Source organism: Aplidium turbinatum, chromosome 6 (genome assembly GCF_918807975.1).
Source record: "Aplidium turbinatum chromosome 6, kaAplTurb1.1, whole genome shotgun sequence".
NCBI lineage: Eukaryota > Metazoa > Chordata > Ascidiacea > Aplousobranchia > Polyclinidae > Aplidium > Aplidium turbinatum.
Genome location: NC_137477.1, coordinates 4,821,457 through 4,838,893, shown reverse-complemented (window position 1 = coordinate 4,838,893; position 17,437 = coordinate 4,821,457). Strand labels below are relative to the sequence as shown.

General features: G+C 39.4%; 1 protein-coding gene across 1 annotated transcript; it reads left to right on the top strand.

The window, feature by feature from the left end:
- The first annotated feature begins 690 nt into the window (after nt 1–690).
- Nucleotides 691–8,766, top strand: LOC145772170 (coiled-coil domain-containing protein 77-like). Its single transcript, XM_082584018.1, has 9 exons — nt 691–979; nt 1,716–1,847; nt 4,188–4,289; nt 4,626–4,763; nt 5,099–5,209; nt 5,600–5,699; nt 6,265–6,514; nt 7,141–7,306; nt 7,651–8,766. The coding sequence occupies exons 1-9, from the start codon at nt 725–727 to the stop codon at nt 7,795–7,797; spliced, it is 1,401 nt and encodes a 466-aa protein (XP_082440144.1). The 5' UTR covers nt 691–724; the 3' UTR covers nt 7,798–8,766.
- The last annotated feature ends 8,671 nt before the right edge of the window (nt 8,767–17,437 follow it).

The window sequence follows — 17,437 nt, the reverse complement described above, 5'->3', positions numbered from 1 at the left end:
CGTAACAGCTGAGAGTTAACAAAAATTTAAAACTCGGTTTGTGAGCTAGTTTTCTACTGTTTGAAATTCATGCTTTCAGTTTTACGTTATTTCCAGTGGCGTAGCCAAGGGGGGGGGGGGGGGTTTTGAGGGTTACAACCCCCCCCTTTGGCACGCATGTGACGTCATGATATTGAGAATGATGCTTTCAGTCTCTATGTCTCTAAAACAAAGTTTGCCTAATTTTAAACGAAACTGCATTAAAAGATTGAGTTTTGCCAATACCAAACATTCAAATAACTCAGCCAAGAATTAGCAACAAGAAAACATAGAAACTTAGCTTTATTTCCGAAAAATGCCCAAGAAAACATGATCTTATTCTTTTGTCATGCCACCGGACACCACCATTTTACAGGAATATTTATACCCAGATTTTTTGTTGAAAATGCTTTCAGAATGCACTAAATACAAAGTAATTTTTCAAAAATTTCTGGGGGAGGCCCCCCAGACCCCCCGCCGCTGATTGGTCAAAACCCTCCCCTTTCAAAATTCCTGGCTACACTACTGCTTACGGTATTTCAATTAGGTTTTTGGCTTGTAGCAATGAGTTGTTGTTATTATGATCACTGAAAATTAATGTTGTTGTACTTAAATAAATGCTCAATCTCGGGTTTTAGCTATTGTTCTAACTTTAGGTGATTTGTTTATCCATTGACTAACCAGTTTACGGCTACCCTTGCTGACAATGTCATTACGGCGGCGTGTTGAAAACTCACCAATTCCTTCTGTAAATGAACGTTTGGGTCAACTAAGGCCATCTAGAGAGTTATTAGAATATTATCGCAAAAAGGTAGCAGAATTTGATAATGAGCATGAAGAAATGTCAAAAAAATTGGATCAATACAAGTCAAGTTATGAAGATCAACATCATATGGAACGAGAATTAACTCAGCGGGAGCAAGAAATCAGTGATCTTCAAAAAGCAATAAGTGATTTACAGGTAAACCTGAACTGTCACAAATTCCTGACTGCATTGTGGCGTGTTGAGTGGGTCTGAATTTATTCTGTTGAGTTGTAAGAGTTACTATATAGTTAATGTTTTTTTATTAATTTTATATAACACAGTAGCTATGGTTACCAGTGATGGTAATTTGTAAGCATAGTTTCTGAAGTTTGCCTATAGTTCTTAAGTCATTTGACCATGAAGCTTTTTTTTGCCCACTCTTCAACAGCAAAAAAAGCTACGGTACCTTTAATAGTCTTATAAATCATCCTTTTTTGCAATAACTACATTGCTCATTCATTATGCCTGCAGATGTGGGGTTATACCAAAGACTTTGTAAATTTGATATACAGTATACTGGATCTTATTCCTACTTGCCATTAAGCAAAATATCGATGTGGTGCAGACATGCTCTAAGTGCTTAGTAAACCACTGAGAATGACACAAATCTGCAATTGATACAAAGCTATAGAAAAACTCAGATATTATTGTGGCTGTGCGTATATTTTTTGCAATAGTGTTGGCAGATAAAAAATTGTGCTATATTATAATTTGAGAAAAGTTTAAAATCGTTGAAGACAAAAACTTATAATTTGGGAAATTTTAAAGTCCTGTGCAGGAAACAAAACCCTAATTCTGGTATCACTTGCCACGAAATAATGTTTTTTGATTCCAACCATGGTAACCAATGAGACAAAATAGCCATTTGTTATTATTTGTCAATTTGTTCAAGGTTTGTGTTCTTCAAGAACGTGAGCAGGTCTTAAGGCTTTATGCTGAGAATGATCGATTAAAGATACGTGAAGTTGGCGATCGTAAACGTATCCAGCATTTGATTGCATTAGCAGGGCCTGCAGCTGCAGAGGTAAAAAAATAACTTAAATTTGGCCATTGCAGCTTATTATTTATTGAATTTATCAGTATTAAAACTTTTTTATTGAACTCCCTAGTCGTCGTCGTCGTCGTCTGAGCTTCTGGGGCCGAGGGTCTATCCTTTTACCACCCCAGATTCACGATGTTCCCGGACTACACTGGAAGGCTGCTAGAGAGCAGCCAGTCTTTAGTTTCATCATCCATGACGCGCAGACCTTCCACTCCGTTAGGTGGTTTGAAGATGGTACAGTCATTGATGATGTGGTCTGCGGTCTGTTCCTCGGCACCACATTCACAGGAGGAGGAAGAAGCCATTCCCCATTGGTGCATGGTTGAGCGGAAAAGCCCGACGCCCGTACGGAGACGGTTGAGGCGCACCCATGCCTGTCTCTGTAGTGTCAGGCCGATGGGGCGTGTGTCGGCGTCGGGGATGAATGAATGGAGTCTGGTGGTGCTTGACTTCCATTCAGAATTCCATTTATGGTCCGCCCAAGTAGCCGCAGAGATGTCTTGTACATCAGCTTCGTTGATCAGAAGCCGAGCGGCTGGCACGAATGAGTGTCTTGATTTCAGTCGGCGGGGGTGCCCGTTTGGGAAGGCAGAGATCTTGTGGTGGAGAAGATGGTTAGGCTCCAGTGCCCGTCGACCGAGGGACAGAGTGGCTTCTTTGCGACGAAGCTCAGCAGGTTGGATGCCAGCGAGAATGGGGAGATTGTCCAATGGTGTGGGACGCAGGCATCCGGTCACTGTGCGCAGGGCGCTGTTTATGGCAGTGTCGATGTTGTGGCAGTGAGCACTGCGGCACCAGACAGGTGCACAGTACTCTGCTGAAGAGTAGACAAGGGCTAAGGCTGCTATTCGCAAAGTGTCAGCCCTCGCCCCCCAGCTAGAGCCTGCCAGGCGCTTCAGTAATGCAGCGCGGGATGTCAGTTTCTTGCGCAGTGACACCAAATGGTGGCGGTATGTGAGCGATCTGTCTAGTGTCACCCCAAGATACCTTGGCTCGGGGCAGAAGGACAGAGGTTTTCCGTTGTTGTGGACATGTAGCTCACGATCAGCTTCCCGATTGTGTAGGTGGAAAGCTGCCGCCACAGTTTTGGTTTCGCTGAGTTTCAGTCGCCAGTTCTGGAGATAAGCTGAGATGGTTTGCATGTCCTGGCTCAAGGTGTCTTCTAGATTTTCCCACGACTTTGTGGAGTGGAGAATTGCCAGATCGTCCGCATAAGCGTATTTTGCGGAGACCGTGGTTGGCAGGTCGTGGGTGTAGATGTTGAAAAGAAGGGGAGCCAGGACCGATCCCTGTGGGACGCCGTTTTTCAGGCGTCTCAGTCTGCTTCGCCGTGGGTTGCCGGTGGTGAGGGTGAAGCTTCGATTCCTGACGAGTTCCATAATCATATGGACCATATGTCGGTCAGGAAGCAGGCGAAGCAGCTTGTAAGTAAGGCCGCGATGCCATACAGTATCATAGGCAGCTGTGAGATCTAGAAAGACAGCGCCGGCCTTCTTTTTTGCCTCAAAGCAGTCCTCGATGTCTTGGGTCAACAGTGTGACCTGATCTACAGTGGATTTTCCGCGCCGAAACCCAGCTTGCTCTTTTGGAAGGAGCGGGTCGATGATTGGGTTGAACTCCCTAGTCGATGATATGGTTGAACTAGTCGATGATAGGGTTGAACTCCCTAGTAATTTGGGGTGAAGCCCATGACTATGAGTGCTGAAATACTTTGCAAAACATGCATGTTAAAAAACAAAACTTGATGATGATGTGCATGCATGATGTATATACAATAGCAAATAATAATCCTTTTATTATATAGCTATACTGGTGTTGATTTTAACTTTTAATTAGTATTTTTATGCTGGCTCAGCTCAATGAATTATAAAATCACATTCTGCTGCTTTTCATTTAGGTTCAGTTTGATCATTCTTGAATTGTTTCAAACATTTTAAATTATTGCTACCCTATTGCACATTTCAATAAGTGCAAAATTTTTTCTTTAATTTTTACATGCATCAACACAGTCTTGCACATGCTAAGCAATAACTTACTACAAATATGTGTACAAACTTTTTCAGCATGTGTATGACTATGTTGGTGCATATGGTAAAATAAAAACAAACTTTTCACTTATTGAAATGTATATTAAAAATTATCTAGTACCAAAGTGCTGATGATAGTATTTTCTGGCAAAGTACTACATTTTAGTTTGCTGTAGAATACCACAAAAGCAAGCGTCAAATTAAATATGTGTGAACTGCAAGGCGCAAGCTAACAATGTATGCATAGGTTTTCTCTATGTCCTTCAACGTTGTACAATGAAAATTTTCTTGTTAGGTTTCATACTTCCATAAAGATCCTCCATCGAAAATAGTGATTCCACAAAAGCATCCAAAACCTCAGTTACCAAACGAAATTGAGCCGGCTGTGAAAGCAAAGGTAAATTGAAAAGTTGTCTGTAGTTTAAAAATATTTTTTTGATTTGTTTTTCTACAGTAAAATGTTTTAATTTTTCGAGTTTTGTAAATTCAATACTGAGCTCAGAAAATAATTCAATGCTGAGCTCATCTAAAGACATTAAACTAGAGAAAATTTATAATAGGATGTATTTCAGCATGTCAATGTAGACACGGTTTATGCTCAACACTACACAGAGTGTATGATCACAAGATCGCTTCCAAGCTAATAAAATAAAAAAAAACCGCTAAAAATTTGTCAATAAACAGTTGCATAACAAATTCTTTAATAACTAATTTTTCTTCATAAAATGTATAGACATCGAAATCTGCACGACCACCGGTAAACAAACAAGAAGCCACTACTCATCTGACAGAAGACAACCAAACACTTGCTTTGCACATAGAAGCACTCCAAGCACAACTTGAAGAACAGACTAAGTTAGCCAAAGACCAGGTTAGTTGCTAAATGCATTGCGCCGATCGAATGTAAAATAATATTGATCTACAAGCAATTAAAGTAATTCTATTTAAATATTTTTCAGCTTGTCAGATGCTTTTCTCAAATACAAATTTTTTCGCTCCTTTTTTGTACATTTTAATCATTTTTAATTTGGGTTATGCAATAGTATGTTTTGCTTTAATGCTAAACAACTTTTTTTTGTTTTTTTGTCAATGTTCCACTTTTTCATTATTTGTGAGCATGCAAAGTCTGGAGATGGTTTGTGACGTTATTGAAGTTTTTGCAGCAAGATGACGTTCTGCAACATTAGATCAATGTATATATTTCAGGTTTCCTCCCTCCTAGATGAACGGAGGATCATTCAGGAGGAAGCTGATCTTGCCAGGGAGCGAGATAGGGATCGCTATGAGCGCTATGCGAAGAGGCTACGAGACACCCAGGTAGTATCCTCAATCATGGTTACTTGTTTGAGCTGATCCAATAACAACTAGAAAGTATCACTGGGCCATGTGTATCAAGAGTATCTTAGTCAAAAGACCAGTGGGAATAGACGAATGGGGAGAAATGATTCTCAGTCACCCAGAACCAACCTCAATTGAGTGGATTGAAATAGATTTCTTGTCATTCACCAAACCTACCAATACTCACTAGAAGAAGCAAAGTACATTAAATAATTGCTTTATTATTTGTGAAATTTTGTATAAAGGTATTGATTGTGATATAAGATAAAATGAGCTACCAGGCGTACAATGTAAAACTGCTTGTAAGATATTTCTACAAAGATTTCTTAACATAGTTTAAATGTTTTATTTTGTGCATTTACTGTCCAGGCTCTTCTTCATGAGAGCACTCAGCATATATTGCTGGTGAAGCGTGAGAATAGAGAAACTGAAAAGCAATGGATGGCAGAAAAAGATAAGTTGTTACAAGGTATTGCCAGACCATCATTAAAGGCACTTTAAGAAAATGGTTTTACAAACCTCTCCAAGTAAAACTGCCGGTCCGATACATACTTTTAGCTTGGCCATGGACTAGTTATCTGTGGATTCTAGCTTTTCTAGACGTGTATAATTGTATATGCGATACATGTTAGCTAACTATTCTTGCCTGTTTAAACTTTGCTGCTTTTCGATTCGCTAATGAGCTGGGGCAATTCACATCTTGCATCAAGTTTTTTTTTTTCGGGCAGAATGAAATGAAAGAGTACGGTACTTAAGATAGTTTTATCTATTTACGCCGATAATAGTATTTACGCCGATAATTCGTAGAAGAAAATACGAGAATTCTATTTTTCTTAAATACAAATACTAGCGAATATCGCTGTCGCCTGTCGTAACGCTTATGTTGAAGATTAATTGTTCCGGAATTTTTTGAATAATTGAGATCCTTGATATTACTACATGGGTACTTGGGTAGTGTGTGCGATTTTGTCAGCTTCTAAGATCTCCGTTCGAAATATGAAACGAAAAGTTCCTTAGGACAAACTTGCTTCCAGAAATGGACGTCCTTCGCGAGCAAGTAGACTCCATCCAGCGGAGTTCGGGCGCGGAAAAAAAGGTGACCGCTCTCTCATATGCGCGGTCATGCGTGACCGACTACGAAGCGAAACAGCAAATGGAAGCGGAGATGAGCAACTTGGAGCAGCAGCTGGGTCAAGCAGCCAAACTGGCTGACATGTACAGGGAGCAATGCGTTCAGGCCGAAGACGAACTAGCTCGGATAAGAGAAGAAAGCGAGGTCCACAGGTAATTACCCAGGCAGCAAAAGTATCCTTTGTTAGGTTGTATAAACGTCGCCAGACGTTGAAACGATGTAAAAACGGCATTTTTTTGCTGGCTAACTATGATTTGTGACACATTGTTACTTTTACATCGTTTCAAGGTCCTTTACTGTAAACTCCCCGAACACTTTGATTTCGTTCATTCTTTCGATGATTTATCCCTAGGCAGCTAACCACGTAGACAACTTTGCATGCCGCCAGCATTCACACACATACTTTAGTCGTAAACATCGATATCTTTCTAGAAGCGCTTGGTATTCATCCCGAAACATCACGGTTATCACGGAAATATTTAATAAGCTTCTTCATCGCAGGATTGTGTTTGTAGAGCAATGAGAGTACTTTTTTAATGAAATTGTGTTTTTTTTTATATCAGTATAGTCAACCTGAAATTACTTGGAGTAAGTTAGGGCTCGTAAACCCAGGCCAATTTTTATTGGCCTGGGTTTAACATTTGTTCTTTTTTTTCTCAAAATCCCTTAACACTAATTTTGAGGATTCGTTCTTTTTCACCATTTTCTATGCAATTTTGATTCCATTGTTCATCCAACACTGTTCAATTAATGTAAAGATAATTCCTTCAAACTCCAGGGACATCTTCAAGGAGCGTTCCGACAAGATGGCAAAGAGGTTGGAGATGATGACGGTGCGTTACGCGGGATTGGAGAAGAGAAGAAACGCGGAAGTTGAAGGATTCAAGACGGATGTCAAGAATCTAAGGAAGAAACTCAAGGAAGTTGAAAAGCAACTCTACAAAGTAATGAGCAGTAGAATAATAATAATGATGATGCACGTTTTCATATGACGCCGTGTCTATCGGAGACATGCGTTGCTTTTCAATGCTTTATAACGCAGACAGGGTCAGCCGTGTCTAGATGCACAGTTGCACACTGGCACAGTCGTGTACATCATTATCGAGTAATTCTTTCGAAAATGTAGAATATTTTATTCTCATTCCCATCAGCTTGATCATGTTTAACGTTGGAGATTGTTCCAGTTGGAGACCAATCAATCAATCAACCAGTCAAGCTTATTTTGTTGGCTTAGCTTTTAAATCAATTACCATTTCCAGAAATACAAATGATAACCTTCTGGTTGCAGGCATCCGTTGGAGGCGCTGTTTCGGATGTCGACGTTTTACAAACGGTTCGTGCCACAGCGGGGCGCTCCAGAGCTATACAGAACGAATTAAAAACCTTAAAGTCGAAACTTTATGGTTTGGAAGGAGACTTGAGGGGAATCTATTGATTGTGAAAGGTTGAAAAAAAGTTTGTTTCCAAAAGTTGCAACTTCGTTGTAGCCGGCTTTGTCCTGTTTCTCTTCAAGGATTTCTAGGCGGCAAATTATATTATTGACGCCTTCGCGTTCCTGAACGACAGCTCGGACAAGTAGCACTTGTTTTGTAATTTTTTCCTTGCTAAGCGCCTGTAGCACCCACGAATGAGGGAGCGAGTTAAGGGCAGTTGCTCTTAACGCATTCAGATATTTGTACACAAGATGTTTTGGGGGTAATTGTCTTTGTCAGATATCTGCCGACATTTCGTTCAATCGATGCATCACATATCTGCTTAATGCTTTTGAACATATCTCAACACTTAGTAAATCACTTCTTTTTACATTGATTTAAGGTCTACAGAATCGATGTAAAAAAATAAGGACTGATTTGCTGGCTGGGCCGAGTTTAAGGTTAGCTGTTGTCAGCTGCATAAGAACGCCCCGTGTCGCCATGACAGACACACTAAAGTATAAGTATGGTGACTGGCATCTCATTTATTTTCATCTAAATCTTCAACTACCAGATACGAACTTGGATGCCACTAAAATATGAAATCTTTTTGCGTTCGAGGATACGTTACACTGATGTTAAATGTCTTTTGAATACAAACGGTTACACATAGCTGCAGTTTGTCTAAGAAGGTAGTCGATGTGACAGCCATGCATCGTGGTTCGATACCTTGCTTACCTGTAATTTTGAACGCATAGCAAAACTGTTTTTCTTTTGTTGGCAGCTGGATACTACGGATGTACTATGGATATTAGATGGCGTATGTTTACATTTGATATTTGTCTAAAGATGCTAAATTGATGTGAAGCGTAGGCTATAGTTTTTTTTCCATTATCGAACTATGACCTTTTGCTTTGTGTTTTAATACTTTTAGTTTTCGTGTTGCCTTGTGCTTCTACTTGTGGAAAAATGCTGTGATTTTTTGATTTACTTTATGCTAACATGAAGTGAACATTCTAATTATTGTTGTGTCCCCTTTGATATCTCGTTCTTCGTCGTCACATGGTGGTTATGGCGAGAAAATCTAAGGTCACTGCGTCATGGACTTTTGCGACTGCTGTTCTGCGGCAAGAAGTTGGTTTGAACTTTATCCTCGGACTGACAAAGCCTTGATTGGTTATTCCTGGCAGTTTCGCATACTTGTAGAGGCTCTTGACGCAGGGCCGGTTACTGAGATTGACAGAGTGGAGTTTCAAATTGTCGAAATGTTATTGCTTGGAAATTATTCCGTCTGCTGAATGAAGAGCAGTCCTAAAATGCGTTGCTCAAGCGCACACCCCGAGAGCCGAACCAGCGCCGCTTGAACTTGAGTCGGCCACTGAGCTAACGTACAGATATCTTGTCTTGAAGTCGTGTGGAACCTAGTCCGATATCCTATCGATGCATAAAATGAACTTATGTTTTGTGGAGATGTGAAGCTTCCGCTCTTCGACGATTCTTTACCACTGTTAAAGAAGGATCTTGATCAAATTATTCTCGTTGGATCTTTCAATCAATGCAAAACTATATGCTATGGATATTTGTTACGAGACAACTACAACAATTAGGATAGGTAGGCTATTCGATAGAATTGATTGAAAAATCATTGCTGGTCAACCAAGTCTTGAAAACTATGACTGTAAAGATTCTAACAACTCGCTACATTGGTAATCCGAGTTAGTGGTGATGGTCACTGCAGTCAAATCTGGTGCAGTTAATCAGTGGTTCTTAACGTTTTTTCTCAGCACTCCTTTTCAGAGATTTCCATAGTCTGGCGCCCACCATAATATTTGAGCTGTACAAAAGATAATGAGTGATAACCTGCAGTGAAGGTGTATCGGATTCTGCATTGTAGCGTGGTGAAATTAGGAAATCTCAACTAAAACATGCATGTGAGCCTCCACAGAGCACGAATATACCTTGATTTAGCAGAACCACTAATGCAAATTTGCCGTGAGGAAAATATTGTTACACCTTCTGAATATAGTGCCCCCTATGACCCCTCAGTATTTCCGCCCCTCTAAAAGGTCAACAGCGCTTTCTAAGGGGTAGTAGGGGAGAGTGCCCCGGGTGCCTACAGTGCCCCTCCCATCGTTTTTCGCAATCCGTGACAAATTATTCACTCAACTGTACATTACCATGGTCACGTGGTCCGTAGAAGCTGCTGAAACTAAGTTAGGCAGAAATAAGTCATTGCTTGTTGTTGGCAGAAATGAAAGTTTGTTTTAGAGGGTAAAAAGTAAATTTTCAGAACTTTATAACTTTTTTTGTTGCAGTTTTTACGGTGGCTTCAGGGATGCTTCACAAGTTTTTCATGCTTGGTCAGTCACTAGACTAGGTTTCAGTAATAACGTTTCAGATCGTAGGCCTCGGTAAAAAAACTGACGCCATCTTATCTTGTAGGCCCGTGGTTCCAACAGTGCCCCACCCTGAGGTCTCCTACAGTGCCCCGGTGGAGCACTGTTGGAAGCCATGAGATTTTATTAATCAATATGCAGTGCCAAAATGATTATCAACATTTTATGTTATATCAACAATATTATAGGTGTTGGGGAGTTTTTGGTAGCCTGTGTTTCTAAGTTTCGGCTGTGGAAGAAGCTTCGTGCCTGAACTATATGTAGGCCTATTGTTTAGTAATTTTGTCTGTCAAATTTGGTTATTTTGCTCCATAAACCAAGCCATTTCTTGTGAACCACATGCCAATATAGGCCTACCAAAGTGTGTTGTGGGTGTATCTTGTGTTAATCATACCTTCCATGTGGCCAAATCAATGATGTCTTTAATCTCCTGCATTGATTAATTGATGGAATTTTTATCCTCGGACTGGGAAAGCTTCTTGCAGAGCTTAATCCTGGCAGTTTCGCATACTTGTAGAGGCTTTGAATCACTGACGCAGGCCCGGTCACCAAGATTGACAGAGTGAAGTTTCCGATTGTTGAAGTCTTGCCGGTGAACTATTCCATCCATTAGATGCCGCTGAATGGAGAGCAGTCCTTAACGTGCGTTGCTCAAGCGCACACCCCGAGAGTCGAACCAGCGCCGCTTGATCTTGAAGCTTCTTCGTTCCAGAAGTGACGCGCTAACCAATTAAGCTATCGGGGCTATTATTGCATGTTCTTTCACTGATTGACTGTTGAATAAACACCTTCCTTATTGCAATTGGTAGTTAGGGTTAGGTCATAACACCAAAACTTTTAAAAAAGTAATTACAGCAACTGGGCTGTTCTATAAACTACAGCTCAGTGTGTTTGCATGGTTCCTTGGAACCTATTCGCATTATTTCGTTTAAGCACAGTCACCACGACGGGCAGATAGCGTGTCGTACATGTTATGATAACTGTTGCTGTTATATTTTGTGTCTGTGATAATTGTGTAGCATATGTACCACTTTAAAAGGTTTTGTCTTGACCTGACCAGCTCAGTGACATCCATCATGTAAAACAATACCGGTACTAACACAAGTTTCATACCTAGGGTAATCATTGCAAAAAGAGTGGCTCAACATTGCAACTAAAGACACCAATTACTTTGATAGGGGCACTGTTGGATCCTACCCGGGGCACTGTTGGATACCATATCCAACAGTGCCCCACTTTGACAGGTGATTTTTAACGCCTGATTATGAAGTTTGTGTAAAACTTTTAAACTTTTTTTTATGTAGAAATACTAAAGAAAAGGAGGAATTTTCATAATAGAAAAAAAAAATTGAAAAAAATTTTTTTTTTGATGTCTAAACCTCAATTTTCCAAAAAGCGGGGCACTGTTGGACGCTCTCCCCTACGCCCAGGTTAAGAACCATTGAGTTGAATCAACAGTAGCCTACTGTGTGACATAAACTTTTTCTTAGTTGCAAGAGTAGCCTATACAAGCTTACAGCAGCTAATATTTTCTGCATCAAGTTAGTATTTGCTCCTAAGTCATACGTCAAAAATCAGGTGTTGGCACAACAAACGTTGAACATTCTTCATTAATAATAGCAGGCTCCCATTAAAAAATCCATGATGATGCACACCAGCCGAAACGCTAAAATTAACAAGCGTAGGTTTAGCTTACCAGTTTGCTTATTCACCTATGTTCCGGACTGGAACGTGCATAACAATCGATGATCACATCCATCCTGTGTCAAACAAGCGCCAGTTTATTGACTACGTCTAACAAACAGAGTCTTCTTTTGCTTTAAGTCAGCAATTATATTGAGCAAGTGGTTGCAGTTGGTAAATGATGAAACTGAGCAAGCCATAGCCTATCTTGGAATGTCACAAGTCAGCAAAATGAATTTGACAATCCATGACCTAGCAAGTAAATTTCATTTTCTGACTTGGCAGTAGCTGAAATGTACTTGTTGAGTTGAAGCACTTGCTGAGTTGACGCATGCCGAGTGGTCCGACGACCTAACAAAACTGGTTCAATTTGCAACGCAGATTACAATGGGTTGGCGCTGTTTGTAATCGCCGCAACGAAACAAAGTAAGTGGAAAAATTAACCATGAAGTAAATAGCAGAAAGTTCCACTTTCATGATGCAATGAAAAAATGCTTGTCAGTTGTTGACACTGCAAAAAAAACATGTAAGATTGATTTGAACATTGCACAGTTCTGTTCAAGCCAACAAGAAAAATCCACTTGGTTTGGTTTTGCATCTTTATCTTCGGTCTGACAAAACCTTGATTGGTTATTCCTGGTAGTTTCGCATACTTGTAGACTGTAGAGGCTTTTGACGCGGGGCCGGTTACCGAAATTAGCAGGGTGAAGTGTCCAATTGTTGAAATTTTGTAGCCAGAAAATTATTCTATCCACTAAATGCCGCTGAACGGAGAGCAATCCCGAAATGCGTTGCTCAAGCGCACACCTCGAGAGCCGAACCATCGCAGTCTGATCTTCAGTCGAGCGCGTAACCACTGATCAACAAGAACAAAGCCACAATTAATGTTGTAGACTCTGAGATTAGACGCTAAAACAGATTTGTGGAAGCAAAAATACACTTCTGTATAGCTTATGCATACCATCGATTCGACATTTCTGGATTTCTCGGTCGGCCTATAGGCCTACTATTTTTCGGGGAGTGCTAGTGTTGTTAAATAACACATTGAAACTGTAAAAAAACTGCTTAATTTTTTGAGTGCTTAACTTTTTTAGTTGGACAAAAGTATGTCTATGATTGATTGATGGAATCTTTATTTTTGGACTGCTGAGACTACTTCTTTTAGAGCTTAATTCTGACAGCTTCACATACTTGTAGACTGTAGAGGCTTTGAACCACTGACGCAGGGCGGTCACCGAGTTTGACAGAGTGAAGTTTCCGATTGTAAAAGTGTTGTTGTCTGTGAATTATTCCATCCACTAGGTGCTGCTGTCGGCAGCAATGGCCGAGTGGTTAGCGCGTTGGGCTCGCAGTCGAGAGCCTGCATGTTCGACTCCAGCCACCCGCACTTGCTGTTGTTTCTCTGGGCAAGAAACTTTACGATAATTGCCTCTACCCAGTGATCGATTTCGAGTAATGGGTAGTACCAAATTTAAGTCATAAGTAGAGTAGACAACCGGAAACAGTCATTGCCGTCAGCTGCAGCGTGGGTCAGGTGTACGTCGGAAGGCGTACACCGATGCATAGCGCTCAAGTCCGCTTTCCCGCAATGCAGGATAAAGATAAACAAACAAACAAACAAAAACCTGTCTTTGAATTTTTTTTGTTTTTTTTTTTTTGCTCAAACGCACACCTGGAGAGTCGAACCAGCTCCGCTTGATCTTGCAGTTTCTTCGTTCGTGAAGTCAAACACTTAACCAACTCAGCTGTATTCTCCAATCATTAACGCAAAGACTACTCCATGCAAATCTGTGTGTTTTGAACTTTTTATAATTCATCGAACCTTTCTCAGTCGTAGGCTTATGCTATTTGGTCAAAGCTTAACGCGGCAGTCTTTGATATATCAGTGAGCTTAAATTATGTTTATTCAACTATTTCCTGGGAGATTTTAGGCAGATATCTGCAAACTTTTTCTGCAAAGTTTCTTGTTTACAATAAGATTGGCAAGATTGCAAAGGAGAAGAATGCTGCCTACCCGTTAACCTTTAAAATATTGTCACTTGCATTTGGTTCGCCTCTAACGCGGTTTTTTTGTTGATGAAATGGTACTGGAGAAGTATGCAGAGCAAGTTAAAGAAAATGCCATTTTTAGAAACCTGTTTCAATCGTCTTGAATTCTTGTTTGACGAGATTTTTACCAAGACTAGGTTAAGTTTCAAGATGAAGAAGAAATTCCAGAAAGGTTATTATGAGGTCACAGCTAGAGGAAATGTCGGTAATTCAAAAGTTATCAATATGCATTTGTTGGAGGAACAGCGTTCACTACTAGAGAATGAATATACTTTGGGAAAACGAGCAATTTGATATAGCTTGGATTTTATACCTTGTATCAGTGTTTATCTGTGCACTATTTATTTATGTTCTGTTTATTTAACCTTAAGAATTTGTGTATTTATGAAGCACTTTGGTTGTAAAATCGCAAAGTTCGTTGGCGCTTCTTGCCTACATGTTGAGTATTTGACTTGCAGTATTGAAAGTCAAATAAACAATCTCTCTCCCTATTTTACGCACAAGATGAATGACATTTAGCCATGGCTCACTCTATTAATATCCATGTTAATATAGTGAGCAATGACATCTCCAATAAACAAAACCCTCTCGAGTTTACACCTTTTGATGATAGTTTATATTTTTTTTATTAAATAGTTGATCACTCTTGTAACTCTCCATTCATACTGCGGCGCCCACTTTTTGATGCCGCTTGCATTGGTACCCTAGGCCAGGGCTTGTGTGACACATTTCTATATTCTTTTTGTTTAGTGTTTCAAACATCAGAATATTGATAAATTTGCTTATCTAGTGGTATCGCTTGCACTATCGTGTTACAATACAATTGGACCATGCAAGAAGAACATATCCCCCACAAATTAGACGCCTATCAAGCTGCTTCATATTATGTTTACTTTTGGTACGTAACTTTTGCAAACACAACCATGCCTTATGTTGATCCAGTTGTTAATGATTAACATAGCCTTTCTGTGCATAGCCAGGACGAGTCTTAACATTGGCAGCTATGTAGATACGGACTTTGGATTGATGTGAAAATGTTTGCAGCGATTTGCCAAATGCATTTTCAGTATTAGTAAAATTAATAGTGATTTGATTTAATGGAATCCTTTAATCTTTAAGTCAACTGTTTAAAAGTATCGTGAATGGACGTGCATTTAAAGTAATTGTTAGAATGCATTCGAAATTACTTTGTTGTCACACGAAATCGAAAAAATGCTTTCGATGGCTTAAACGAGTCACTTTAATAACAAACACAGGTAATGGATTTTAATTACGATGTCTGTAAAGTCTGATATCTTGCTTTACGTCTGTAAAGATTATTAGTTGCAAATTAAATTGGTGGTTGATTATATTTACTTACACGATTTCTTTTTCTGTTTATCCATAATCCTTCCTCAAGTTATTATCTTCGAGAAAAGACGGTTCCATGCATTGAAGTTTTGATATGACAGAGAAACAGCGTACGTCATAATCAAGTTTAGATTATCATTATTTGCTCATATGAATAATTTCACAATACTTATATGACTAAAATGTGTTATGCTGTCTGTCGCATTGTTTTGCTCATCTGTTGAAAAGTCCCAACATCTCAACAACTGCCGAAAGACCGACGAAAAAGGCAGTTTTGTTTATATGTATGAGCCTCGAGTGATCCATGCTGCAGCTCATGCGTTTGCAGTGCGCGGTTGAAGTGAAGAAGCTGTTGAACAGTCGGAACTGACGGAATTAGTTAAATTGTTATTAGTTAGAACTGAAGTATTAAATTAGAAACTATTTTGCTAAAACGAAACATGTTTCTTGGCTATTCCTGGTACGTTTATTAAAGATTGAAATTGCACCATCATGGCTGATTTACTTTTTTGCATACTTGCTGATGTAGTCACGAACATGTTCCAACGTGTTTTCACTATTTCATATTGTTTCTGTTTCTTTTTTTGTCATTAACGTGTTTGAGGCGAATAAGGAAGCACTGGCTACAATAAGCGACAAATCAGCACGACAATACATGGAAAAGGTGGCAGAACCTTTCAGTGTGCAAACATGCATGGATGCTTGAAAATTAGATGAAAACCAGTCTGTAGCGTCCAGATGGCAAACCAACCGTTTTTTTACATTGATTCAACGTCAGGCGTTGAATCAATGTAAAAAACGGTTGATTTGGTCTCTGTGGAGCAGCATTGAAACCATTTGTTACCGAGGCAAATGAAGTCGATTAATCACAATGGTTGTGAAAGTGACCACCAAACTGGTTCTCAACATTGGTTTGTATTTCTGATTATTTGGTCTGTCCAAAAGTTTCAGCTTTAGAAAGCTTTAGAAGTCCCAGACCTAGATTGGAGTTGTCCAACAAAAAAAGGTTTAGATAAAAAAATATTTGTAATAAAATTTCAGCAACACATCTTCGGCTTTAGGTTGAGGTTGCATCAGCAAAATGGAATTTTGCTTCAGCTCAGCGAAGAGGTAGTCTCAGCATGGGTTCCATTCCTGGTAGAGTCGTATCAAAAGGCTTCAAACACTCAACCGATCATGTTCTTTCTTGCACAAAGCAGTGAACGAAATGTGGTGATAATGCGTTCACATTGTTTATATAAAGCAAAACAATCGCCCACAAAACAACAAAAACAAGTTCAGCATAGAGATAGTTTGAGAAAGAGTCTTCTTTTTATTTGAAATACAATTTTCAACTTTTCGGGCAAGTGATCGCAGTTGCTTTTTGCACACGAGTGCCAATTAATGCCAGTAGAAAAAAAATTAGTTTCCACGCTTCAAGTACAGCACAGTTCCTTTTCAAGTGTTTTATAACACGTTTTGTCTTTTCAATTTGGCAAGCATGAAGTGGTATGAGGTGTTCCAAAATTGCCCTTGTGCTGAGTTATTGCTCTTCATGTTTTAAACTTATTTTTCAATTATTTTTTGGAGCTTTTGTTATTTTAAAAAAGAAGTAGGCAAAAAGGAAACGAAAAAATGTAATCAAGTTTAAACAAAAAGTTCGCAAAGTCATTATTTCAATCTGTAGCTTGTGAGCGTAGAGAGCATGCAGCCACACAAAACACAGGGCTTAAGAATTTTATAAAATTGATACTCGACGTTTATTATAAACGGCGAAACTTGAGATGAAATTTTGAGGCGCCTTATAGTATTTGATAAGTCAAAATTGCTTAAATGCGGTTTTATAGTAAGTCCATCGCCGTAAGATAAAAAGCGATCTCTTACAGAGTCGCTCAATTACTTTTTGAAGTATCCATTATTATCTCAATAGCAAACAAGCATTTCTTTGTTAATAATCTCTGTGCAAGGTAGATGGATTATTACCTAGGATAGGCCGTTAGAAAGATAGACAGAAATGTACCAGGAATCACTGGCATAATAAAGCCTACAAGTTATTGATTCGACATCCACTTTGTAATAACGATAGTAGAATCATTTTCTTTAGAAAGTCCAAAATGAATCAGATATCTTTTTTCGAAGTGCATCGCTGCTTTAAGTGGTTTACTTTGCCGACTGCAACAAGAAGAACAAAGTAGATTATAGGCCA

What these genes read in the sequence shown, in the direction of transcription:
- LOC145772170 (XM_082584018.1), top strand. Translation starts at nt 725, where the DNA reads ATGTCATTACGGCGGCGTGTTGAAAACTCACCAATTCCTTCTGTAAAT. An exon ending in AGCCGGCTGTGAAAGCAAAG is followed by an intron (nt 4,290 to 4,625) that starts GTAAATTGAAAA and finishes TAAAATGTATAG; the next exon opens with ACATCGAAATCTGCACGACC. An exon ending in TTGAAAAGCAACTCTACAAA is followed by an intron (nt 7,307 to 7,650) that starts GTAATGAGCAGT and finishes TTCTGGTTGCAG; the next exon opens with GCATCCGTTGGAGGCGCTGT.